At 43.6% G+C, this 26,307-nt stretch overlaps 1 protein-coding gene and 1 pseudogene across 3 annotated transcripts in view; both read left to right on the top strand.

The window, feature by feature from the left end:
* Positions 1-2,815, top strand: part of LOC124524184 (tyrosine-protein phosphatase non-receptor type 2-like) — a 31,325-nt pseudogene extending 28,510 nt beyond the window's left edge.
* A 275-nt stretch (positions 2,816-3,090) lies between these two features.
* The window catches only part of LOC124525344 (procathepsin L-like), a 56,255-nt gene continuing 33,038 nt past the window's right edge, over positions 3,091-26,307 (top strand). The window contains exons 1-4 of one of the 3 annotated variants that reach the window (XM_047097736.1): positions 3,091-3,216; positions 3,511-3,633; positions 3,736-3,884; positions 11,260-11,266. In XM_047097736.1, the coding sequence (XP_046953692.1) occupies positions 3,091-3,216; positions 3,511-3,633; positions 3,736-3,884; positions 11,260-11,266 (405 nt within the window). The remainder of the gene's footprint in view (positions 3,217-3,510; positions 3,634-3,735; positions 3,885-11,259; positions 11,267-26,307) is intronic. The other 2 variants (XM_047097744.1, XM_047097724.1) reach the window with 2 other exon arrangements.

The raw sequence follows: 26,307 nt of genomic DNA, 5'->3' as shown, positions 1-26,307 counted from the left end.
CCCTCCCCCACTCACGTTCCCTCTCTCTCTCAAAATAAATGAATGAACTTAAAAAAATAAAAAGAACTTCAGCCTCAAGTGTGTTTGAGGAAGAAGAGCTTCTGTTTCCTCAGAGATCTTAAAATGAAATTTTTAATGAATCGATTTTTAAAAAATCACATGGGGTTGCCAGCACATTTCAGTAGGGAAAGAATGCTCTTTTCAACAACTAATGCTGGGGAAATCGAATATCCACATACCAAAGAATGAAGTTGGACCCCCTACTTTACACCACTGCAGAAATTGATACAAAATCGACCAAAGACCCAAATGTAAGAGGGAAAATGATAAAAAACTATGACACAGACATAGAGGATGAGCTTCATGATTTTGGATTTAGTATTAATTTTTTGGACATCACTCAAAAGCACAGACAACCAAAGAAAAAATAGAGAAGTTGTACTTCATCAAAATTAAAAACTTTTGTGCATCCAGGGACACTACCAACTTGATGAAAAAGGGAATTCACAGAATTTGAGACTATCCTTGCAAATGACAGCAGACTGGAGCCCTGTCCAATGCTGATAGAAGTACCAAAGGGTGCATCCACTGTGGAACACAGGAAAAAAAATGAAACACAGAGTTATCCGATCCAGGAAAGCTACTTCTGGATTTATACCCCAAAGAATTCAACACATGAACTCAAATGTTTGTACCACAACATTGACAGCACGTTATTCAAAATAGCCAGATGTGGAAATAACCTCTGTGTTCACGCAGCAATGACTAGAGAAACTAAACAGGGCACATTCACATAATGGAATATTACTCACCTCGAAAATAAAAGAAATTTAGACACGTGACAACATGGATGAACTCTGAAGATATTGTGTTAAGTGAAAAACTCAGGCAAGGACAAATAGTACAAGATTCCACTTAAGTGTGAGGTACATGTGTCAAGTTCATAGAGATGGAAAATGCCATGGGGGTGCCAGGGACTGGTGAATGGAGAGTTATTGTTTAACTGGTACACTTTCAGTTTGGTGAGATAAAAAAGATCTAAAGATGGATGGTGGGGATGGTTGCACAGCAATGTGAGTGTACATGGTGCCATCGAAATGTACACTTGAAAATAATTAAAATGGATATTTTAATGTTATGTACATATTACCCCAGTAAAAAAATATGTATGATTATACTTCTAAAAGGTTTGTTAATTTAATCTTAAACAGAAATTAGATTCCTAATCCACATAAACTATGACTCCATTTTTATCAGAAGATTTCAAAATTTGCACAGAGAAAAAAGTGATGTGGGAAGGGATAGGAGGTCATGATGATTCTTTTTCTTATGGGTATTTTATATAATAAATCCATCTTTTAAGTAATAAAAAAGGACAAACATGTATGTTTCTGGTTTTGTTCCTTAAATTCTTAATTATATAAATTAATATTTAATGTATGTGTTTTCCCTCCATCTAAAACGTTTTCACAGATTGTCATTTAAATCTTGACATTAATCAAAATGTGTCCACATAGTACTTTATCAACGATGGGTAGAACTGTTTTTGTGTGATTGTAAAAATTCATATCTAATAAATAAAGCCTTGCTATCTAAAAAAAAAAAAGAATTTTGAATGTAATGCCACTGAGTATATGCTTGCAAATATTACAAGGATAAGCGTTATGTATATTTCTTCACAATAAAATTGTAAAAAATAAATAAATCCTGACATTAATTGTAAATTAGAGTAAAAATCATTGAAGTCGAAGTCATTAAAGCAAAGTTCTTAAATTAAATCTTTGAAAAAATACATTGGATACTGAGGAACATAACACAGAGTTGGGAGGAAAAAGCAGTTTCTACATTCTGCCTTTCCTCCTTTTATTAAGCAGATTTTTCTGTAAATAACTTGTTTCTGTCGGTTTTGAGAAAGGCTTGAGAGGGAAGAATCCGTGACTGGGCGAGGCAGGACAGAAGCATAACAAAATGCCACGCCTTTCTTGGACACCCCTTCTGCCCAACCACTTTCCTTGCGAAGATTAGGTCTTGCCCCTGGCGTCCTGTATTTTGGGGACTTCCACTCCACTCCAGATTCTTCCATAACCCAGAGGCATTCATCCTGAGACATTTGATAACATCTCCCCCTGGTGGGCGCTGCGTTCCTCTCCCTGACCCACCTTTGCGTGGAATAAACAGAAACCACTAGACTAGATTATCCTGTTCTCAGCCTTCCTAGAGATCTTCATTCCAAACTCTAGGACTAAAGGACACGCAGAGTGACGCTGAAAACCCACTTTGGACTTCTTGCAAGCTTCTTTTCGGTGAACCACCGGCAGATCCCATGAATTCGGGGTAACTAGTAAATCCGGTCCCCAGGGAGGCTCTGGACCCTCTGTTCCACCGCCTCAGTGCTGTCCTTGGTCCCCCAGCTCGACTCCCCTGAGTGCCCTGAGGCAGGCTCAGGCTGCTCGGGGACCAGGTGGAATCCAGTATGTTGGTCCTTTGATCTGAATTCCAGGGCACAGAGGCCCCGCCCACATGCCAGCTCAGCCAATCGTGGCGAAGGAATGTGGTGGAGGCGGGGCCAGCAGGGTAGAATTCCGGGCGTTAAATGGGAGGTTTAGGACCCACCATCAGGCTGTGAGACCCTCGGATCTGAGCCTGTGATTGTGCCTGTCCAGTTGCAGCTGCCACAGGTGATCTTCCCACGCCGGGCCTGAGCAGAGGGGCCACTCTGGGAACCAGCATGGCGGCCAGCCTTGAGGGTCGGGGGTTCGGGGGCTCCCAGGAGGCACTGTCCCCTGGACTGGCACCACCAGACCCGGTAGCCTGATCCCCACAGTACTGGCTGCGGGGCCCACCCCTCCCTGCTTCAAGATCCAAGTACCCTGAAAGCTGCGGGAAGGTGACAGGTGGGGAGGAGGGCAGCAGGCCCCCAGAACATCCCAAACCCCCAGCCTTCCTCCACAGCCCTCTGTAAGGCACTTGGGAGGATAAATGCAGTTCCACTTTAGAGGCTCTAACATCTCAGAAGAAAAGAGTATGGCTTTTTAGATGGTTTGGTCTAATAGGAAACTCATTTCTTTTCACTGCCTAGGTTTTTGAAACATGCATCCTTCACTCTTCCTGGCCGCCCTTTGCCTGGGAATAGCTTCAGCTGCTCCACAAGTCGATCCAAATTTAGATGCACAATGGTTCCAGTGGAAAGCGGCACATGGGAAAATATATAATGTGGTTGGTAACATCTAACCTGTCCAGGGGGACCAACAGAGGACAATCTGTGCTGGTGGCAGTTCGTAGCAGAAAGCAGCTTCTTGAGGCCGCTCTTAGGAAGGCAGTAAGCAGGGCCCCATGACTGCGCACAACGTGGGCATATGTCCTGCTGTGTGGTTGCTGGAGAACAGCTCCCAGAAGCATCAGGCCATCCCTGGCTGTGGTTTCTCCCCCTTTCTGTCAGCACATTTACTTGGCACAGGTGAGCTGATTTTAAAAAGACATAAAGATGGTAAGTTATATGTTTGCCTTTAGGATGAAGAAGGATGGAGGAGAGCAGTGTGGGAGACGAATCTGAAGATGATTGAACAGCACAATCGGGAATACAATCAAGGGAAACACAGCTTCACAATGGCAATGAATGGCTTCGGTGACATGGTGAGTGTGGCATGGATTGCTGAACGTTTTGTTCTTTCTCTTTTCAGTACTTTGCCAAAAAAATCTCATGCTTGTCAACATTGTTCTTTCTTTTCCTAGAAGACCAATGACGAATTCAGGCACACAATGAATGGTCTTAAAATCCAGAAGGGCAAGAATGGAAAAGTGTTTCAAATACCTTCGTTTGTTGGTATCTCTGTACCTGTGGACAGGAGAGAGATGGCCGATGTAAGTCCTATGAAGAATTGGGGGTAACAACTGATCAGGTCTCTCTTCAACAGTGAAGCCAGAAAGAAAGTGGCCTCTGCTATGGCACACTGTGGTGCAGTATGCAGTTTGCTGTTTTAAAAGAGTTATCAGATCAATGGGCTGTTGTCAAAGTCTTGCTATTTGGTTTGTAGACTGAGAGCTTTAGAGGGTCAGCATGGTTCTTCTTGGGCTTTTAGTGCAACGGGTGCCCTTGCAGGACAGAAGTTCCAGAAAATTGGCAAACGTGTTGCAATGAGTGAGCCATGAAAAAGGCATTTTACAAATAGATGATGTGGCACCACTTTTGTAAAAGTAAAAAAAAAACAAAACACATAATTAAGTACATGCATAGATAAAGAAAAAGGATAATTAATAGTTTCTTGGAGGGGTGCGGATAGAATAAAAGAAAGGGATCCTTACTTTATCTTTGCTGCTTGACTCTTAAAACTGTGAGAATGTGTTCACATATAAGTTGTGTACATCATTTATTAATTCAGTTGGGCAGCAGATTTTATGATGTGCCTACCCTGTGCCAGGTCCTGTCCGAGTGCTAAGGACGGAGAGGTGAACAAAACAAAGATTCATGATCTGATTCACGATAGATTCAGTGCTGCTGTGTGGAGAGACACAATAGCAGCCTGAACAAACATAATGGAACACTATGTCAGATGGCAGCCATGCTATGGGAAAAACAAATCGGGGAACGGGAGAGCAGTACCAGGACAGGTTGTGTTAATTTTAATTCTGGGAAAAGACACACTTCTTGGAGAGGGTAACATTGCAGCCAAGGTCAGACGGAGGGGTGAAGCCTTGTATACATCTTGACAGGGAAGCAACAGAAAATACATAAAAAGGGCATTTAAACTAAAAGAATGTTTCTAAACATTAAAAAATACTATATACAAGATATCAAGCATCCTTTTCTAGGATCTCACTCTCGCCACCTCTAGGAATGGTCTGACTCACACTGGAGAGGTGGGCAGGAAAAGATAAGGGGGGCTGCCCCCCTCTCTGGTGAATGGCTGGCCCCACCTGAGACTGTTTTCTGGCCTGTTCCCCAACAAAAGAGCTTCTCAAGCACAAGAGGGCTTTTTGTTTGCAAATGCAGCTCATGTCCCTGGAAGCTTCATTTGTCCTGCAAGTTAGGTTGACACCCAGGGCAGTGTGATGATCATGTGACAAAGGATCCCAGACTTCCTGGGACAATGTGGATGGTGGTCCAGGAAGTACAGGCCAGGATTACCCTCCTGCACTTGAGTGACCAAAGGAGAGCCAAGCTGCCCAGGAGACCTGACTCTGGGGGCCAGCCCTGTGGCAAGAGGACTTGTCAGAAGTCAAGATGTCAGTGACAAAAGGCCATCAGTATCCCCAGTATGAGGAGGGGTCTGGTGCCACAACCAAGACCTCCATGGTCTCCCGGGTCTCCCTCCATCTCTTTCTCATGCTCTTTTCTCCCTCACAGGGAAAAACAGGGGACACTTGATGTCATCGAGTGAAAGTGGCACTGAAGAGTAAAGAACATGTGAATAATCACAAGTTAAATAAAAAGAGAAGGAAGCAAAACATGTTTGGAGTGCATGTTTGTGTGTGAGGGAATGCTTCTCTGTCAGGTGTCCCTTGTCTCTGGTGTGGGACCCTGGCTGGGGCCTCACTGACATGGCAGAGGACTGGCAAGGGAGGGAAATGGTAGCAAACCTTCTGGAGTTCCCTTTTCTGCTTGGCAAATCCTTAAATCCACTGCTCTGGTGACACCTCTGGTAAGCCATGTGGGTTTCTTAAACTTCTCTTACCTTGGCCTGCTGATTTCCCTGGGAGCCCAGCATCCTGTTGAGCTTGTGGACTCCTGAGATCTAGGTGGACACTGTGGGGGTATAACACAACCTTGCGGCCCTGGTGGGTGGCCGAGAACCACTGTGACTGTGGGGATATAACATGGTCTTGCGTCCCCGATGGGTGGCTGAGAACCACTGTGAGCTGACAGGTGTCTTACTCTTCCCACCTGGATGTTCAGTGAGTCTACTTGTCCAGGCTGATCTTGACTGCATGAGTCCAGTTGTGTTCCTGGGTTGCTGATAAGAGCACAAGGCTCCCTGTGTAGACCAGGTATGGTCGTTTCCTGGGGCTGATGAAACAAATGACCACAAACCCAGTGGCTTAAAGTAAAGGAAATGTGTTTTCTCACAGTCTGGAGGCCAGAATCCAAACCAAAGTGTCTGCAGGGCTATAGACCCTCTGAGAGCTTCAGGGGTATCTTTGCCTCTTCAGCTCTGATAGTAAGTTTATTGTTAGGTTTCAGACAAGACTTTTAAAATTGAAATTTGTTTTCAGTGTTATTTCATGGCAGTTGGCTTCTTTTCAATGTGCTTCTATGCATGATGGCCTCTGAGACTTTTCACAAGTTTAAATAAATATAAATGTCTTTGAAAAATGCAAGAACTTCTAACTTCTGCTTAATCATTTAGACATCGGGGAGGTCTCCATGCACTCAGCAGTGGCCATTGCTAGGTTGTCCTTGTGAACAGAAGTCCATGTTGCTGAGCCCATGACTAACCTCCATCCCTGCCACCATGGCCACTTTGTCCATGGGCCCATTGGGCGATGGCAGTGGTGTCTGTGTAAACAGGCTGACGCTATTCACAGAATGGGTCACGCTACTCACTTGTCCTCTTCTGCTGAGCTCACCCCTTGGTGACATTCTCTCGGGACACAAATATCTTCACATTTCACCCATTTAGAGATGTTTATCCACATACTTCCCCCAAAATTTCCTTGGAGCCTATTACCCAATCATTGTCCTAAGTCCCTGGTCATCCTGCTAAACCATTGGCCAAGCTCACGAATCAGAATATGATCTCATGTCTGGCCATTTCTCCTTCTAAGCCAAGTGAACAGCTAAGTACACAGCTAGAAGTTCTGCCCCTGGTTAGGATCTCCATTTTTCACTGTCCTTCAGAGACGACCCAGAGGGACATCAGTGCCACACTCGTCCACTTTTAGGGGGCATCTGCCCATCGTGGAGAACCAACTGTAAGCCAGGCCCGACTCTTCTCTTTTCTCTGTCGATAGACTGTATTGATTCCCTATCAGGCCATAGGAGCAGGTTGGGAAAGAGAAGTCCAGGGTGGGGGTGGGGTGGGGGCCCCTTCCTAAGGTAACTTACCTGTGCCTTCAGGGGTTACAGGGATTGGATGGTGCACATACCACCTCCAGCTGATGCTGGAGTGCTGCTGTGTGTATCCAACTTCATGGCTTTGTGCATCAGATAAGTTACCTGCCTGATGCCGTGTGTTTGCTGTTGTTGCTGGTAGCCTGCAAACCACTCTCTGAGTCCCAGAGAAACATAAGGATTTCCCTGTGGTGGCCCCTCCTGTGACCCAGCACCCAGGAGCAGATGTGGGAGTGTCAACAAGGCAAGTGGGCCCCCTTGAGAGCCAGCGTTACAACAGCCATCATTCAACCGTCCATGTGTGGCAGGTGCTGTGATTTTACAACATCCCAAAGATGGAGACGTTCCTGCAGGAAAGCGGGGCTCAGTGAGGCTACACACACGCTCATCAGTGCAGCACCCAGAATCAGTCCTGAAATAAGAATGTCCTGTGGCCTTCAGTGGGCTCCGGGCTTCAGTGCCAACTCCTCACGAGCTGTGGGGTGGGGGTCCATCCCCGTGCTGAGCTCACCTGCTGTGCGGTGAGCCCGATCTCCTTCCAGGGGTCCACACGGCCTGCTCCCTTCAGCGGAGTCTCCTGGACTCCGTGTTCACTGAGACCCATGATTTGTTTGCTGCAGTCATTCCCTCAGAAGGCTCTAGACTCAGCTTCCTGATGAAGCAGAAAGGGAGAAGTTGGCTGCCATGTATTTCTAACCACATTCGTGTTTTTAAAAATAAATACATCCAAAGGGTGCCTGGGTGGCTCAGTCGGTTAAGCGTCTGACTTCAGCTCAGGTCATGATCTCACGGTCCGTGAGTTCGAGCCCCGCGTCGGGCTCTGTGCTGACAGCTCAGAGCCTGGAGCCTGTTTCAGATTCTGTGTCACCCTCTCTCTCTGCCCCTCCCCTGCTCATGCTCTGTCTCTCTCTGTCTCAAAAATAAATAAAAACATTAAAAAAAATTTTTTTAATAAAATAAATATATTCTCAAATAAGTAACTGCCTGGAGTTGGGGACACCCGGTCCTGGAATCTGGTTCTTGAAAGTGGTTGAGGCGTCACAGGAGCGACCCTGGAGAATATGTCAGCAAGGACTTGTGGTAGGTTGTCAGGAGGAGCAGGTGATACTTACAGAGAAGCCAAGACAGTAGATGTATTTGCAGTTATAAGTCGGGTTCTTGGAGGAGAGTGATCACACCAGGATCCGCGGATAAGGGAAAGGAAGAGGGCAATCTGTACATAGGAGCATCGTGTCACCAATTTCCTTTCCATGTCATTTCTTCTTGATGTTCCCAGTCTTTCTCACCAGGGTGCAGTGGGCATTTTGGGGTGAGTGGGACTTCTTGTCGTTGTAAGACATGAGGACCCCAAGCAGCTCCAGTTATAGTCTCCCCCCATTCATTGAACTCAAAAACTGATTTTACACATCTCCTTACCCTCTGTAAGACCCCCTCCCCTGGATCCTAAACATATTCATGGGGAGAAGTTTGTATCTGCACAGCGGGTGTGTGTGTGTGTGTGGGGTGGCCTTAAATTGCCTGACCATTCCATAGGTTTCCCAGTGGGCCAAATTAGCAACAGAAACACCCCCTTGTTTTCGCCTCTAATCACGTAGAAGAGCCAGGATTGTATCTTGTAAAAACATGGTTAAAGAAGCCATGGGCTTCCTGTTCCAGAAATACAACCTAAGTCATCTTGTTGACCTGCAGGGGGCAGCAGAGGACTGGCCAGAACACACCGAGCGGCAACTTGGGTCCCGAGACAGCTCAGGGGGCTGATCTTGGAGAGATGAGACCTTGCAGCCAGTGCATCTAGACAGGGTGGGGGTGGGGGTGGCCAGGCCAGAGCTTGTGGGGAAAGGAAGAACCCGGGACAGGCCTGAGCTGGGCGAGGTGTGCTGTGACCCAGTTCACCACGAAGTGATTGGGGGGCAGCCGTGTGCTGGAGCCTCTGGTGCCCCCCGCAGAGCCCACGACACGTGTCTCTTCCCACCTGCGTGTTCAGTGCCCTCACACTGGGGGCTTGGAATCAGCAGTGGTGGCAGTATTTACATCCCAGGAAGCAGCCGGTGCTGCAAATCAAGGCTTGTTCACCCTCAGCGAACTGGCGAAGCAGCCCACCCCTGCTCTGGGGGCTCAGGAGCCGCACAGCCACACCTTGGGGTGTGGGAACCACCTTCTTACAAAAGGAGCGGCCCCTCTGACTCTGCTCTGTGGCCCCCCTCCAACCGCCCCACCCCCCACCCCCCAGTGAACAGGCGAGTGCAGTTGCCCAGACCTGCCCAGAAGTGTGCTGTTGCTTAGTCAGACCAATTCTGCCTCTCAGGAAGACGAGGGGTGCTTATTAGGATGTTGGGGAGGGGGTACAGGTAGATGTCACGTGTGCATCTAGTTTTACTATCACTGCACGTGTCCTTCCGATCTGATTTTAGCATCCTAGTTTGAGGGAGGAGGATGAGGATTTGGCTAATTTTTATTTTGTGTGATTGTCCCTCTAATTAAATATTCCATAAACTGATATTAAAAGTAGTTACTTTTCTTAATCTGAAGATGAAGATAGTAAAGAAAGGTGCCCAGGAATATTTTGGAAAGTGAGATACAGTTGGGAGTTTCCCCAAATTTAAAATTCAGCACAAATAAGCTGCATTTGCATAATTAAGACTTGCTGCTCCTTTAGGGCAGAGTCTAACTGCATCCCACCACTTGTGGAAAGCGATGAGCCCTCCCCACTCTCTTATCTGCCTTTCCCAGATACGGATTGTCTTTCCTGCCAATCTGTTGACGTTCAGTCATCTTTGCTGATGAGAAAGTGGAGCTAAATTCCTAAAAGGTGCAGAAAGAAAAGAAACTAGTAACCAGGCTTCTAAGAGCAATGCAGTTACCAAACAATATTCACTTAAAAGATATTCACAGTGTCTAGATATGCCAAGACCTGTTCTAGGCACAGGAGAGACCAGAGTGAACAAAAGAGGCAAGATTGCTTCTAAACAAATAAGAAAAATGCCAGATGGGGTAAGTCAGGGGTTGGCAAACAATGGATTAGGAGCTAAAGCTAGCCCACCACCTTTTTTTGTGAATAAACTTTTATTGGAACATAATCACCCCTTGACTTCCTACTGTCTATGCGTGGTGTGGTATACGTGGCAGTCACAATAGAGACCACCGGTCACTTTACAAAAGGTTTGCTGCACCTGCTGTAAGTGCAGGGATTCAAACAGTGGCAGCTGGTGGAAGGCAGAGGGAATAGTGAGTGCAAAGGGCCTGGGGCAGTAGAGAGTTAGGTTTCCCAGGAAACAGATCAAAAGGAGGGTTGATGGGGCCTGGCACCAGGGCTTGAGCATGGTGGTTTGGGGAAGAATGGTGCCTGAGGGATCTGATCACAGACTTGGCTGCTTGGCCAGGTCAGGAGACTGGATTTGGTCCATGGGTGTCCTGCAGGTGGGAGCAAGATCTGACTCTGGTTTTAGGAAGCCCCTTCCCACCCCAGGCTGCCCAGACAGAGAGACCAGGTAGAAGGTGATCTTGGTGGCCAGGTGAGATATGATGGCACTTGGATGGGGTTTTCCAGGCTCACTTACTTTGTGAGCCGTGGGCAGGAGTGCAGATGGAGGTGCCCATCCCTGGGTAAACATTTAAAGTATAAGGTTAGAGTGAACAAACAGGAAAATAGCACATGTCCTGCCTCCCACTTACACAAATACACCTTCTGACCACCTGGAAGGCAGGACTGGTTTAGAATTTTGATCCTTGGATTCCCTGCTGCTTTCCCCTCCTCTTCATAAGACAGGCAGCCTCATCTGCTAGAGGCCCACAGCCACGGACACCCCAGGCCTCACCTCTGCACTAACCACAACTACCTGCCTGGGGAGGGCAGGGGGGACACACAAGAGGATATTCCCGAGCAGGAGCCAGAATTTAGGAAGCGCCATAGTCCCAGCTCCTCACTCTCTGGGTTTACTGCAGGAATGTCTGAAAAGGCAGGGTTTTGTGGCCACCAGGGCACAGGTGGTCTTGGGGCTCCTGGTAGGTAGAGACCACAGAGGGGACTTGTGAGCTCCCTCCAAAGAAATCGGTGTTCTCCCACCTTCAGAGCTGTGGGGCGGGGGGAGGGAGGGCAAACTCACTGTCTTCCTCAGGCCCTCTCTGCGTCAGAACCACAGTCAGCCTTGGAGAGCACGCCTGTCTGGTGATGGCAGCTGCCTTCCCTGGGACACTGTTCTGGGCCCCACCAGTCCCTGTGCTGCCACCCAGCGGTGACAAGAGAAAACGCGCCACCCACCCTGCAGTCCGGGAGAGACTTCAGAACTTACTTATACTTATACTTGGTTGTGTTGGGATGTGGGGGGATAGTTGACAGAGATTAACATGCTCATTTCAAAATTTCTCTGAATACAAGAGTACAATGGAAGCTTGGGGAAGAAGTATGAACCAACATGAATTTACAAATAGAATGATTATAATATTGCTAACACATATCTCAAATACTTACTGAGCACTAGCTGTGTGCCAGGAGCCCGGGACCATATGGTACGTGTGACACCTAATTTAAACCACACTACAGCCTTAAAGAGTATCTTCATCACCCTTTTACTGAGGCCGTAGGGGTCCAGTCGGCTGCCTGACGTCACACAGCTGGCGTTTCATGATGTGTCTGGCTCCCGAGCCAGGGCTTATTGAAGAGTCTTAACTCTGTCTAAGGGTATTCTCATGCACATATTTTCCATTTTCCACTGTGATTTTGATCAATTTGGGCATGTAAGATAGGTTACAGCTTCTCTGAAGCCAATTGTTTCCCGCATGTGATGATTAGGTTCACCAAGGTCGGTTTTGCAGGCAGTTTTTGGTGTCACCGCTGGAGGGAGTCAGCTCTCTTCTGCTGTGGGTCAGGGTCACTCCAGTCTCAAGCACTAAAGGAGGGAAAGTGGTGGAATGAGATGGTGTGTGTGTGTGTGTGTGTGAGAGAGAGAGAGAGAGATAGAATGAGAGAAAGGAAGACAGAGACAGAGACAGACAGGAAGACATTTGGAGAGGGGAGAGAGAGACAGAGAATGAGAGAATGAGACAGAGAGAGATCTATTCAGATCTGTGTTCTGGAATTTTTACAAGTCCTCATTGGGTATGAAGATTATGCCCCAGGAGCCCAGGAGCTACACTGAATCAGCCACAGGTCAAGTGATATGTGGGTTACATGGAAGGGATACATTCTATTTTCTGCTCAACCCTTACCCCACAGAAGTAATGTCTCCATTCATCTTCCACATCTAGGAAACTGGAAGTGGCGTCTTAATAAAATGTGGCCCAGGGTGGCAGGATTATCCACAAGTGTGGATGACTTAAAGTAATGGTTAACTTTGTCTGTCTCAAGCTTTCATGGATAATTGTCAAGATAGCTTTCAAAGTCTTTGGTAACCTAAAATGTTAAAGTTTTTGCTTGCATAATAAATTGGGATTAAATTCATTGGATATCTAATGAGTGAGATAAGAGGCTAAAGCACTAATTACTAGATGTAAATCTGTGCATTTGACTCGTTGCAAAAAACTAAGGCTATTTGGATCTGTTGACAAACATGTTCTGTGCTTAATGGATTCATAAGTTTGCCATCTAAAAAAAATTCTGATGGGCATAAACATAAAGATGGTGGTGTAGGAGGATGCTGGGCTCACCTTGTCCTGCTGATCACTTAGATTCCACCCACATCTGCCTAAATAACCCAGAAATCCACCAGAAGACCAGCAGAATGGACTCTCCAGAGCCAAGTGTAGACAAGAGGCCCACAGAAGAGGGTAGGAAGGTTGGAGAGGCAGTGCATGCTTCATGGACTGGTGGGAGGGAGCCAGGGCGGTGGAGGGGCAGCCCACTGGGCAAGGCAGAGCCCCTTGCAAGAGTGGAGGGGCCAGACTGCATGAGTTCTGAAAGCCAGGGGGACTTAACATCTGGAATGTTAAAAGTCAACAGCTCTGCTCAGAGAGCAGGAGGGCCAGAGGACACCGGGAGGGAGAGGTGTTGAGCCCGGGAAGACAGAGCTCAGCTGGGCGGGGAACAAAGGCACTGGCCAGCGCCATCTCCCTCTCCCATCCCCCAGCTGAAATCCCAAAGGGAACCAGTTCTCGTCACCGAACTGGCTTGCACTGGGCAAACACCCAATGTTGTGTCTCTGTGGATCCATCCCTCCATGGGTCTGCCTGCCTCCCTCCCGGTGCTGCAGGGCCCCTCCCACAGGGGACCACCAATGGGAAAGCGAGCTAAGTCTGCCCCTTCTGCCCCTGTGCACTTGCGGACCCACCCCGGCTAATACATCAGATCACATCAAAGCAGCACCACAAGCCTGGCAGTGTGGAAGTAGCCCAGACAGGGGTCACACCACTCCACAGTGAGTCCTGCCTCTGGGAGAGGGGAAGATAAGGTACACACCAGTCTGACTGTGGCCCCAGCGGTGGGCTGGGGACAGACATCAGGTCTGACTGTGGCCCTGCCCACCAACAGAAGTTACTCCAGACAGCACAGAGTAAGTGTCCTGCAGTTCCGCGCCACCCCAGGGATTACCCAAAATGACGAAATGGAAGAATTCTCCTCAAAAGAAACTCCAGGAAGTAGCAACAGCTAACGAATTGATCAAAAATGATTTAAGCAATATAACGGAACAATAATTTAGAATAATAGTCATAAAATTAATTGCTGGGCTTGAAAAAGCATAGAGGACAGCAGAGAATCTATTGCTACAGAGATCAAGGGACTAAGAAATAGTCATGAGGGGCTAAAAAATGCTATAAATGCGGTGCAAAATAAAATGGAGGCGGCCATAGCACAGATTGAAGAGGCAGAGGAGAGAATAGGTGAATTAGAAGATAAAATTATGGAAAACGAAGAAGCTGAGAAAAAGAGAGATAAAAAAAATCCACGAGTATGAGGGGAGAATTAGAGAACTAAGTGATGCAATGAAATGGAATGATATCCATATAATAGGAATTCCAGAAGAGGAAGAGAGAGAAAGGGGGTGAAGGTGTATTGGAACAAATCATAGCTGAGAACTTCCTTGATCTGGGGAAGGTAAAAGGCATTGAAATCCAAGAGGCACAGAGAACTCCATTCAGACGTAACTTGAATCAATCTTCTGCACAACATATCATAGTGAAAGTGACAAAATTCAAGGATAAAGAGAATATTCTGAAAGCAGCTAGGGATAAACAGGCTCTAACTTATAAAGGGAGACCTGTAAGACTAGTGCAGACCTATCTACTGAAACTTGCCAGGCCAGAAAGGAATGGCAGGAAATCTTCAATGTGATGAAGAAAAAATATGCAGTTGAAAATCCTTTATCCAGCAAGTCTGTCATTCAGAATAGAAGGAGAGATAAAGGTCTTCCCAAACAAACAAAAACTGAAAGAATTCATCACCACTAAGCCAGCCCTACAAGAGATGCTAAGGGGGATTCTGTGAGTGAAATGTTGCAAGGACCACAAAGTACCAGAGACATCACTGCAAGCATTAAACCTACAGATAACATGATGACTCTAAACCCATATCTTTCAATAATAACACTGAATGTAAATGGACTAAATGCTCCAACCAAAAGACATAGGGTATCAGAATGGATAAAAACAAGACCCATCTATTTGCTGTCTACAAGACACTCATTTTAGACCTGAGGACACCTTCAGATTGAAAGTGAGGGGATGGAGAACTATCTATCATGCTACTGGAAGTCAAAAGAAAGCTGGAGTAGCCATACTTACATAGACAAACTAGACTTTAAATTAAAGGCTGTAACAAGAGATGAAGAAGGGCATTATATAATAATTACAGGGTCTATCCCTCAGGAAGAGCTAACAATTATAAATGTCTATGTGCCGAATACGGGAACCCCCAAATATATAAAACAATTAATTACAAACATAAGCAACCTATTGATAAGAATGTGGTAATTGCAGGGGACTTTAATACTCCACTTATAACAATGGAAAGATCATCTAGAGACAGGATCAATAAAGAAACAAGGGCCCTGAATGACACATTGGCTCAGATGGACTTGGCAGATATATTTAGAACTCTGCATCCCAAAGCAACAGAATGTACCTTCTTCTTGAGTGCACATGGAACATTCTCCAAGATAGATCACATACTGGGTCACAAAACAGCCTTTAATAAATATAAAAGAATTGAGATCATACTATGCACACTTTCAGATCACAATGCTATGAAACTTGAAATCCACCACAGGAAAAAGTCTGGAAAACTTTCAAAAGCATGGAGGTTAAAGAACACCCTACTAAAGAATGGATGGGTCAACCAGGCAATTAGAGAAGAAATTAAGAAATATATGGAAACAAATGAAAATGAAAATACAACAATCCAAATGCTTTGGGATGCAGTGAAGGCAGTCCTGAGAGGAAAATACATTGCAATCCAGGCCTATCTCAAGAAACAAGAAAAATCCCCAATACAAAATCTATCAGCACACCTAAAGGAAATAGAAGCAGAACAGCAGAGACACCCCAAACCCAGCAGAAGAAGAGAAACAATAAAGATCGGAGCAGAAATAAACAATATAGAATCTAAAAAAATGGTAGAGAAGATCAATGAAACCAAGAGTTGGTTTTTTGAAAAAATAAACAAAATTGATAAACCTCTAGCCAGGTTTCTCAAAAAGAAAAGGGAGATGACCCAAATAGATAAAATCATGAATGAAAATGGAATTATTACAACCAATCCCTCAGAAATACAAGCAATTATCAGGGAATAGTATAAAAAATTATGCCAACAAACTGGACACCCTGGAAGAAATGGACAAATTCCTAAGCACCCACACACTTCCAAATCTCAAACAGTAAGAAATAGAAAACTTGAACAGACCCATAACCAGCGAAGAAATTGAATCAGTTATCAAAAATCTCCCAGCAAGTAAGAGTCCAGGACCAGATGGCTTCGCTGGGGAATTCTACCACACACTTAAAGCAGAGATAATACCTATCCTTCTCAAGCTATTCCAAGAAATAGAAAGGGAAGGAAAACTTCCAGACTCATTTTATGAAGCCAGCATTACTTTGATTCCTAAACCAGAGACAGAGCAAAAAAAGAGAACTACAGGCCAATATCCCTGATGAATATGGATGCAAAAATTCTCAATAAGATACTAGCAAATCGAATTCAACAGCATATAAAAAGAATTATTCACTATGATCAAGTAGGATTCATTCCTGGGCTGCAGGGCTGGTTCAACATTTGCAAATTAATCAGTGTGATTCATCACATTAATAAAAGAAAAGATAAGAACCATATGATCCTGTCAATCGATGCAGAAAAAGCATTTGACAAAATTCAGCATCTTTCTTAATAAAAACCCTCAAGAAAGTCGGGATAGAAGGAACACACTTAAACATCATAAAAGCCATTTATGAGAAGCCCACAGCTAATATCATCCTCAATGGGGAAAACTTGAGAGCTTTCCCCCTGAGATCAGGAACACGACAGGGATGCCCACTCTCACTGCTGTTAACATCAGCAATCAGACAACAAAAGGAAATCAAAGACATCAAAATTGGCAAAGATGAAGTCAAGCTTTCATTTTTTGCAGATGAGATGATATTATACATGGAAAACCCGATAGACTCCACCAAAAGTCTGCTAGAACTGATACATGAATTCAGCAAAGTCGCAGGATAAAAAATCCATTTACAGAAATCAGTTGCATTCTTATACACTAATAATGAAGCAACAGAAAGACAAATAAAGAAACTGATCCCATTCACAAGTGCACCAAGAATCATAAAATACCTAGGAATAAACCTACCCAAAGATGTAAAAGATCTGTATGCTGAAAACTATAGAAAGCTTATGAAGGAAATTGAAGAAGATATAAAGAAATGGAAAAACATTCCATGCTCATGGATTGGAAGAATAAATATTGTTAAAATGTCAATACTACCCAAAGCTATTTACACATTCAATGCAATCCTAATCAAAATTGCACCAGCATTCTTCTTGAAGCTAGAACAAGCAATCCTAAAATTTGTATAGAACCACAAAAGACCCTGAATGTCCAAAGTAATATTGAAGAAGAAGACCAAAGCGGTAGACATCACAATCCCAGACTTTAGTCTCTACTATAAAGCTGTAATCATCAAGAAAGCATGGTATTGGCACAAAAACAGACACATAGACCAATGGAATAGAATAGAGACTACAGAATTGGACCCACAAAAGTATGGCCAAGTAATCTTTGACAAAGCAGGAAAGAACATCCAATGGAAAAAAAGACAGTCTCTTTAACAAATGGTGCTGGGAGAACTGGACAGCAACATGCAGAAGAATGAAACTAGACCACTTTCTTACACCATTCACAAAAATAAACTCAAAATGGATAAAAGACCTGAATGTGAGACAGGAAACCATCAAAACCCTAGAGGAGAAAGCAGGGAAAAAAACCTCTTTGATCTCAGCCGCAGCAATTTCTTACTTGACACATCCCCAAAGGCAAGGGAATTAAAAGCAAAAACGAACTATTGGGACCTCATGAAGATAAAAAGCATCTGCACTGCAAAGGAAACAATCAACAAAAGTAAAAGGCAACCAACGGAATGGGAAAAGATATTTGCAAATGACATATCGGACAAAGGGCTAGTATCCAAAATCTATAAAGAGCTCACCAAACTCCACACCCAAAAAACAAATAATCCAGTGAAGAAATGGGCAGAAAACATGAATAGACACTTCTCTAAAGAAGACATCCAGATGGCCAACAGGCACATGAAAAGATGCTGAATGTCGCTCCTCATCAGGGAAATACAGATCAAAACCACACTCAGATATCACCTCACGCCAGTCAGAGTGGCCAAAATGAACAAATCATGAGACTATAGATGTTGGAGTGGATGTGGAGAAACAGGAACCCTCTTGCACTGTTGGTGGGAATGTAAACTGGTGCAGCCACTCTGGAAAACAGTGTGGAGGTTCCTCAAAGAATTAAAAATAGACCTACCCTATGATCCAGCAGTAGCACTGCTAGGAATTTACCCAAGGGATACAGGAGTACTGATGCATAGGGGCACTTGTACCCCAATGTTTATAGCAGCACTCTCAACAATAGCCAAATTGTGGAAAAAGCCTAAATGTCCATCAACTGATGAATGGATAAAGAAATTGTGGTTTATACACACAATGGAGTACTACGTGGCAATGAGAAAGAATGAAATATGGCCCTTTGTAGCAACATGGATGGAACTGGAGAGTGTGATGCTAAGTGAAATAAGCCATATAGAGAAAGACAGATACCATATGTTTTCACTCTTATGTGGATCCTGAGAAACTTGACAGAAACCCATGGGGAGGGGAAGGAAAAAAAATGAGGTTAGAGTGGGAGAGAGCCAAAGCATAAGAGACTCTTGAAAACTGAGAACAAACTGAGGGTTGATGGGGGGGGTTGGGAGGGAGGGAAGGGTAGGTGATGGGCATTGAGGAGGGCATCTTTTGGGATGAGCACTGGGTGTTGTATGGAAACCAATTTGACAATAAATTTCATATATTAAAAAAAAAAAGAACTCACCAAACTCCACACCCGAAAACAAATAATCCAGTGAAGAAATGGGCAGAAAACATGAGCAGACCCTTCTCTAAAGAAGACATCCAGATGGCCAACAGGCACATGAAAAGATGCTCAACGTCTTTCCTCATCAGGGAAATACAGATCGAAACCACACTCAGATACCACCTCACGCCAGTGAGAGTGGCCAAAATGAACAAATCAGGAGACTATAGTTGCTGGTGAGGATGTGGAGAAATGGGAACCCTCTTGCACTGTTGGTGGGAATGCAAACTGGTGCAGCCACTTTGGAAAACAGTGTGGAGGTTCCTCAAAAAATTAAAACTAGATCTACCCTATGACCCAGCAATAGCACTGCTAGGAATTTACCCAAGGAATACAGGAGTGCTGATGCATAGGGGCACTTGTACCCCAATGTTTATAGCAGCACTCTCAACAATAGCCAAATTATGGAAAGAGCCTAAATGTCCATCAACTGATGAATGGATAAAGAAATTGTGGTTTATATACACAATGGAATAATACGTGGCAATGAGAAAGAATGAAATATGGCCTTTTGTAGCAACATGGACGGAACTGGAGAGTGTTATGCTAAGTGAAATAAGTCATACAGAGAAAGACAGATACCATATGTTTTCATTCTTATGTGGATCCTGAGAAACTTGACAGAAACCCATGGGGGAGGGGAAGGAAAAAAAAGTTAGGGAGGGAGCCAAAACATAAGAGACTCTTAAAAACTGAGAACAAACTGAGGGTTGGTGGGGGTGTGGGAGGGAGGGCGTGTGGGTGATGGGTATTGAGGTGGGCACCTGTTGGGATGAGCACTGGGTGTTGTATGGAAACCAATTTGACAATAAATTTCATATTAAAAAAATAAATAAATTCTGACATAACAGAGTTCACAATTTGTTACTACTTAGTTTTCACTGAAGACTAAGGTTTCTAAGGCTTAAAATTCTGCTAAATGTAGTTAAAACTGATAAGAAAAGCAACTCTGTATGTAGAAAAGTAGGAGAAATAAAAGAAAGATATAAAAAATAGAAATATATTTTTGTTAAAGGTAAAAGAAAGTAATTTTGTCCCAAATGAAATTGGTTGGAGAGAAATGGCTTGGGACAAAATCTAAAAGCAAAGAAAAGTTGTAGAAGATTTGTGAAGGAAATTCTTAAAAAAGAAATTTTATGTGTGGTCAGGATGGACTAAGGTTAAAATAAATGGATTTTTACCTTGGTGTTGGCCTCCAAATCCTCCACAGTTGTGTTGTTTCTGTTCAGCAGAGGACTGGATACCTCTGCCGTATGAGGGACACTCCAGAGGACTGCATACCTCTGCCGTATGATCTGTGAAGGGCTTTTACTAAGATACATGGGAGCCATTTTACTACACTTATCCCATTGCATGCCAAAAATGGATATCCACATGGCTAAAACATGTTTATGTGGGCATTGTTGAAAAAGACAGGGGAATAGACCTTGACTTTGGCCCTTTAACCCCCTCCCTCAATGGCCAATGATCAATATGTAAGTTACTGTTGGGCCAAAATAAAATTAGTACATCCTACAACAACCAGAAAAGTCTTGTTTGGTCACAGTCCATACTTCCACGGTCCTGCAGGCGAGAAATGGAGGAGTAAGAAAAAAAAGGAAAGACCAGGTCAACTCTCAGAGGTGGGGTCAAGCTTGGGTAAGAATGACTACTCCTAGCACCTCCGAGATTGACAGGGCTTTTGGTTGCCAGTTGCATAGACAGCCAGGAGAAATCTCATCTCTTGGCCAGCTCTAGGAAATTGGGGTAAGGGACAACTTTCTTCCTTTTTCCTATAGATGGGTAATTCCCCAACCAGGGCCATTACTCCTTTGGAATGAATTATGATTCATTTTCTTTTGCACAAAGGCTTGGCCCCAACACAAATTGGAAGAGGGAACCTGACCGCCAGTGGGAAATATCAATGACAAAACTATCCTACAATTGGATTTGTTTTACAAATGTGAGGGGAAATGGGGAGAATTCCCCTATGTTCATTGTTACTGTACCTTAAGAAAAAAATTTGAGATATATGTAAGCAATGTAAGGTGGATCCTAATTTAATAGCAACCCTTTCTAAAGTCCAGCAATCAGGAGGGAAAACAATTAAGGGCCCCTTACCTGTACCCAAAACAGACCTAGAGAAGGAGGAAGGGAAGTCTTTCTCCTCAACCTCCTCCTCCTCCTCGGATCCTCAATCTATATATATATATAAAAATTACAGTTCAGCTCCTTGCTACTCACCTTATCCAGGCCCTTCCTGTAATGTAACAGGCATGTTTCCCTTACAAGAAGCTAGAATGCTAGAAGAAAAAACTTTTACATTACAAGATTTAAGACAGATAAAAGGAGATCTGGGTACATTTTCTGATCAGATAAGTATATAAAGGTTACGTATGTTTTTGAGTTGACTTGGAAAGATATAATGCTTTTGTTAAATCAGACTCTTAATGAGACAGATGTTTTGAAAAAATTAGGGAAATCTAAGATTTAGCCCTTAAATTATGCTAAATTAGCCACTATTTTACAAACACGAAATGAGAGCTCAATGGCCTTCCTGGAGAGGTTGAGGGAGGCTCTCATTAAATATATAGCTATCTCCCTATATATAGCTATCAGTCTTAAGGCTGAGATGATTTTAAAGGACAAATCTGTCACTGAATCAGCCCTAGATATTCAGAGAAAATGCAAAAATTGGCTCTTGGCCTTGAAGGGACCCTGGAGGAGTCATTACGAGCTGCCAATTGGGTATATTACAACCAAGATCAAGAAGAAAACAAACAAACAAACAAACAAACAAAAAAGGAGGCTTTAAAGAAAAAAAAAATCTGAGGCCTTAGTGTGGCCTTGCGTATTATGTCAGACTGGACTTCCTGAGGTCCTAGCACCAAATGCCATTTATATGGCCTTTCAGAGCACTAAAATGAGCATGTCCTCAGAGGGGACAACCAAAATGAAAACCCCATAAGCCATGCCCGTTATGTAGAGACAATCACTGGAGATCTGAATGCCCTTGGGGACCTCTATCTGTGAGGGCTCAGATAACCAATGTCCCTGGAAGGGACTAACCAGGGCCTGGACTCTTCACGGTGGCTCCCCTAAACCAACTATCAGAGACCTGGAGCCTCGGGTACTCTAAATATAGAAGGAAAACTGGTTGATTTACTTCTTAGCACCAGAGCTACATTTTCTGTCCTCCTTTCCACTCCAGGCCAACTATCCAAACACAGCATGACGATTAGAGGCATCTTCGGAAAACTTCTAACTAAATTTTTCTCTCAGCCCCTGGGAGACCAGGGGAAACCTAATTTTTTCTCAGTCTTTCCTGATAATGCCATAGAGCCTTACTCCCTTGCTAGAAAGGGACATTATAACTAAGTTAGAGACTATGGTGCCACTACCTCCAGGACAGATAAACAATTATGTGAGTTTTGGGAAATTACTGGATATTGTAGGCTATAGATACAAGGATTCAGGAAAATAGTTTGCCTGCTATATCAGTTATTAAAGGAGACTCAATCCCACTTACTCCCCCTCCCAACAAAAAAATAAATAAGCTCCAGCCCTTGGAATGGTTACAAACAGAGCAGGACAATTACTATTACCAACTCACAGAGCTAAAACATCATTAAAACACAGCATCAGACCTTTCATTTAGGGAGGGACAAAACTTATTAAATGGCCCAAAGGATGTTTACTGGAAAAAAAATTGCCAAGGACAGTTCTGCAAGTAGTATCAGCCTGTAAAGTATGTCTTAGAAACAATCCTTTCAACTACAAACTTGCTCTCCTAGACAGTCAAGGAACTGGAAACTATCCAGGAAAGACTAACAATTAGGTTTCACTCATATGTCAAAGGAATTCCAACATCTGTTGGTATGGATTAATATTTTTACTAATCGAGTAAAGGTCTTCTCCTGCAAGACAGAAAAGGCACAAAAATTAATAAAAGTTCAGCTTTATAAAATAATACCCAGGTTTGGCTTACCTAAAAATTTACAAATTAATAATGGTAAATGGCTGCCTTGACTCTTTCTCTACTAGAACCCCTGGCTCTTGGAAAAGTTTTACACCTCAAAATAAAGCAGACTGTCTGCTTATACTCAGCAAAACTCTAAATAACACCTTACAAGCATTAGATGCTTAAAAAATTTTTTTAATTCAGTTAGGGCCAAACTCTTGGAAATAGAGCAACCACGGATTACTTACTGCTCCTGCTCCTCCATCACCTGGGTTATGAGAGATTCTCTGACATATGTTGTTTACAAGGTCAGGGTCTCTCCTGGGTTGTTTGACAGGTTTGAAAACTGGGGACATTATCTTTAGATACCCTTTTGTTGATCAATATAATCTTTACTTTGTTTTTCTCTTTGTGTCTGTTCATGCCTGCCAGCCTTCCTATAGAACTATATACCTTGGGCCACTTGACCGACCCTTGGGTAGACTCTAACTGCTGTACCCCCACACCATCCCTTATCAGCTTGAAGAAGCCAGAATGGTCATTGTCCCTGTTCCCTAACAGCAGTTACAGGCCCGATTCCAGGGGAGAAATAAATAGGAAAGGGTTAACATTAGGCAGGAAGAGATAAGGGACCTTCAGGGAGGCAGACTGCAGCTACAAGTGGGAGGCTAAAGGAGCAGATGGGGTTCTGCCCCCATTATCAAGGGTATAAACAGGGGATATAAATGAGATAGACAATCTAACTCTAAGGGAACAGATGCGGGCCCTCGCTCTACCCTAACCCCCTTACACTACTGGATCAGGGAATGATTACCTGCCAATCTGACCACAGACGCTCACCCCTTTAAACCAGGAGATGCAATATGGATAAAGGAGTGAAATGTCCAACTCCTAAAATCCCTCTGGAGGGGCCTGTTCATTGTCATTTTGTCCACCTCAATTGCAGTAGCCTAAGTGGGTCCCTGGATTCACTACAGCAGAGTGAAGCCGGCATGTTGAAACTGGGAGTGCATTCCTCATCCATCAATGCCATGCAAGCTTACCATATGGGAAAAGCAACCTGCAGCTCCAGAGGCTCCAGGAGACTGTAGCTCTGCTTTAGTCACTCTGGAAGCTGACTAATCTATGCATGGCAGAAGCTTGAGAAATCGGTGGTCTTTTGAAACAAAAGACTGTTCCTTATTTTCTAGATCTGTTTCCTTACTTTGATGCAATGTCACACCTTTTTTCTCACTATTATTGTGATTCTTGGTCTACTCTTTGCCATAGGTTTGGCCAAGGCCACCCTGGCCAGCTGGAAATGTGGTGACAGGTTTCTGTTAACACTCATCTTCCTTTTGTGGATAGGATACTTTGTTGGTACCAACATGGGGAAACAATGGCGATAAGAGACTAGAAAATTAGATCCCCACAAACCTATAGTAAAACAAAATACCCCAGTACTACTACCAGGGTTTGGCTTCTCAAAAACTCAATTATTGGGAAAAACTATCTTGCTTAGTGGGGAAAAAGTTCATCATCGTCTTTGTTAAAAACTTAACGTGCCTAGGCCAAAGATTTTATAACACAACTGTCTGAAAAATCCAATGGTGGGGGCCCCAGATCACCCTGAGTCAGATCCCCACCCCTTGTCTAACTTCTCTCATCTCTGAGAGGCCTGGTACAATGTCAACACCGCCATCAAATGGCGAGCCCTAGGTGGACTATACTAGATATGTGGAAGGACAGCCTCTATAGGACTTTCCTCAGTCTGGTCAGGGTCATATGTGCTGGAAACTATTCATCAAACTTTCTTCCCGCTCCCACTTGCCAGAGGGAAACATTTGGGATACCAAGTGTATGGGGACAGGGGACTCAAAAAAAAAAAAAAAGCTGTGTGCCTTACAAATTGACAATTAAAAAGATGATAAATGGTCTCCAATGTAATCCAATATTATGGCCCTGCCACCTGGGGCTACTGCACTCCCATTTACATGCTAAATCGCATAATAAGACTACAAGCAGTTATAAAAATTATAACCAATAAAACTGCCAGAGCTCTTAACTTACTAGCCAAGCAACAAACCAAAATGCACAATGCTTTCTATCAAAATCACTTGGCCTTAGATTACCTACTTGCTTCTGAGGAAAAAGTTTGTAAAAAGTTTAATCTAAGCAACTGCTGCCTACAGATAGATAAGAAAAAAAGTCATAAAAGAGATACAAATCAAGTGAAAAAGACTGCTCATGTCCCCATCCAGACCTGGAATGGTTAAAAATGCAGGGAGTTATTTAGAAAATATTTTTCAACTTTCAGGGGATTCAAAACTCTTATAAAAATTTCCTCCTAATTGTGGGAGGTTGCTTAATCCTACCTTGCTTAACTCCCCTGATCTGTCTCCAGTCTGATCGAGGCCATGGCTTAAAAAGGATGACCACTCATGTAATAATGTTATAAAAATATAAGCCTCTAAACCAAAATGATGCTCTTTGACCCAAATTTCCCCCCTTTGGGCATCAAAGGGGGGAATGTGGTAGGGTCCCTCTTTAAGGAAAAAAAAAGACAACCTTCAAGGCAACCTGGTTATATGCATACGTGACAATATCCCTCATGACCTTGTTACATGAGACCACTTAATCAGACTACATGTCTGTATGTTACCATATATGGGAGACAAAGAAATAAAAAACATATATAAAAAGCTATGCCATGTGGTGTTCGGGGCTCTGTTCTTTGGGTACGAACCCAACTTGAGGGGTGCCGGCAGGAATAAAGAAAGAAAGAAAAGCCTCAGTGTCATGACTCTCTGTGCCAGAATTCTGCTACAATTTCACACATTCAAAATTGAGCTGGTATTGTTCCCTCTCCTTGAACCAGTCTCTTTGTTCTGACAATAGGTCAGTTCAGTTAAACTCATTTCAGGAGGTAGTGATGCAGGTGTGTTCTCAAAGTTAGGCGTATGGTTTAAATAATCAGGTTATAAATAAGAGGCATTTGTAGGAAAGCAAAAGAAAACCAGTGGTTAGTAATTGAATCAGATTATAAACAAGTTTCTGGGGGTGCCTGGGTAGCTCTGCTCATAAGTTTGAGCCCCAAATTGGGCTCCATGCTGTCCGTGCTTGGGATTCTCTCTCTCTCCCTCTCTCTCTGCCCTCCCCCACTTATGCTCTCTCTCTCTCAAAATAAATAAATAAACTTAAAAAACAAACAGAAAACCCCAAAAACAAAAAAACAAAACTAACCAACCAACCAAACAAACAAAACCCCAGTTTCTGAGGATCGACCATCAAGAAGATGTCTAGATACCAGGCTTGAAGCAACCTTCATAGAATGCAGACAGTGGCGATCTGACAGATCTGGCTTATGGTTTGAATGTCTCTGATGATCCTTTCGAGTGGCCTCCAGAGAAACATGGTCTTATATAGGAGCTCTTGTGTTAATTTCTCTGAAGAAACAACTTTTATGTTAAGTTGTTTTTATTCAGTTTGTGGGGCTTCAGGAAAAGGAGCAGTTTTAGTTATCAAATATTTCCAAGTCAAAAGGATGGGAAAAAAATGGAAAATGTTAGTTTGGAGATGTGTAACCAAATTTTGCCAAAAATTTGGCAGAAACCTCAGGAAATCAGGATCTAGTCCAGTTTATAATAAACTTTTAGAATATAATATCTATAAAAGTATGTTATTGAACATATTTTTCTCTCTATAATTACCCTACCCTCATTTTACCAAAATATCCAAATTAAGAGGAATTTGCAAAACAATTCTAGTTTCCAAAAACT

Source organism: Lynx rufus, unplaced genomic scaffold, assembly GCF_022079265.1.
Source record: "Lynx rufus isolate CCGP_SWC_20201006 ecotype Redwood Valley unplaced genomic scaffold, mLynRuf1.p SCAF_10, whole genome shotgun sequence".
In the NCBI taxonomy this organism is placed as follows: Eukaryota; Metazoa; Chordata; class Mammalia; order Carnivora; family Felidae; genus Lynx; species Lynx rufus.
The sequence above is the reverse complement of the archived record's forward strand: the minus strand, read 5'-3'. Positions and strand labels throughout refer to the sequence as shown.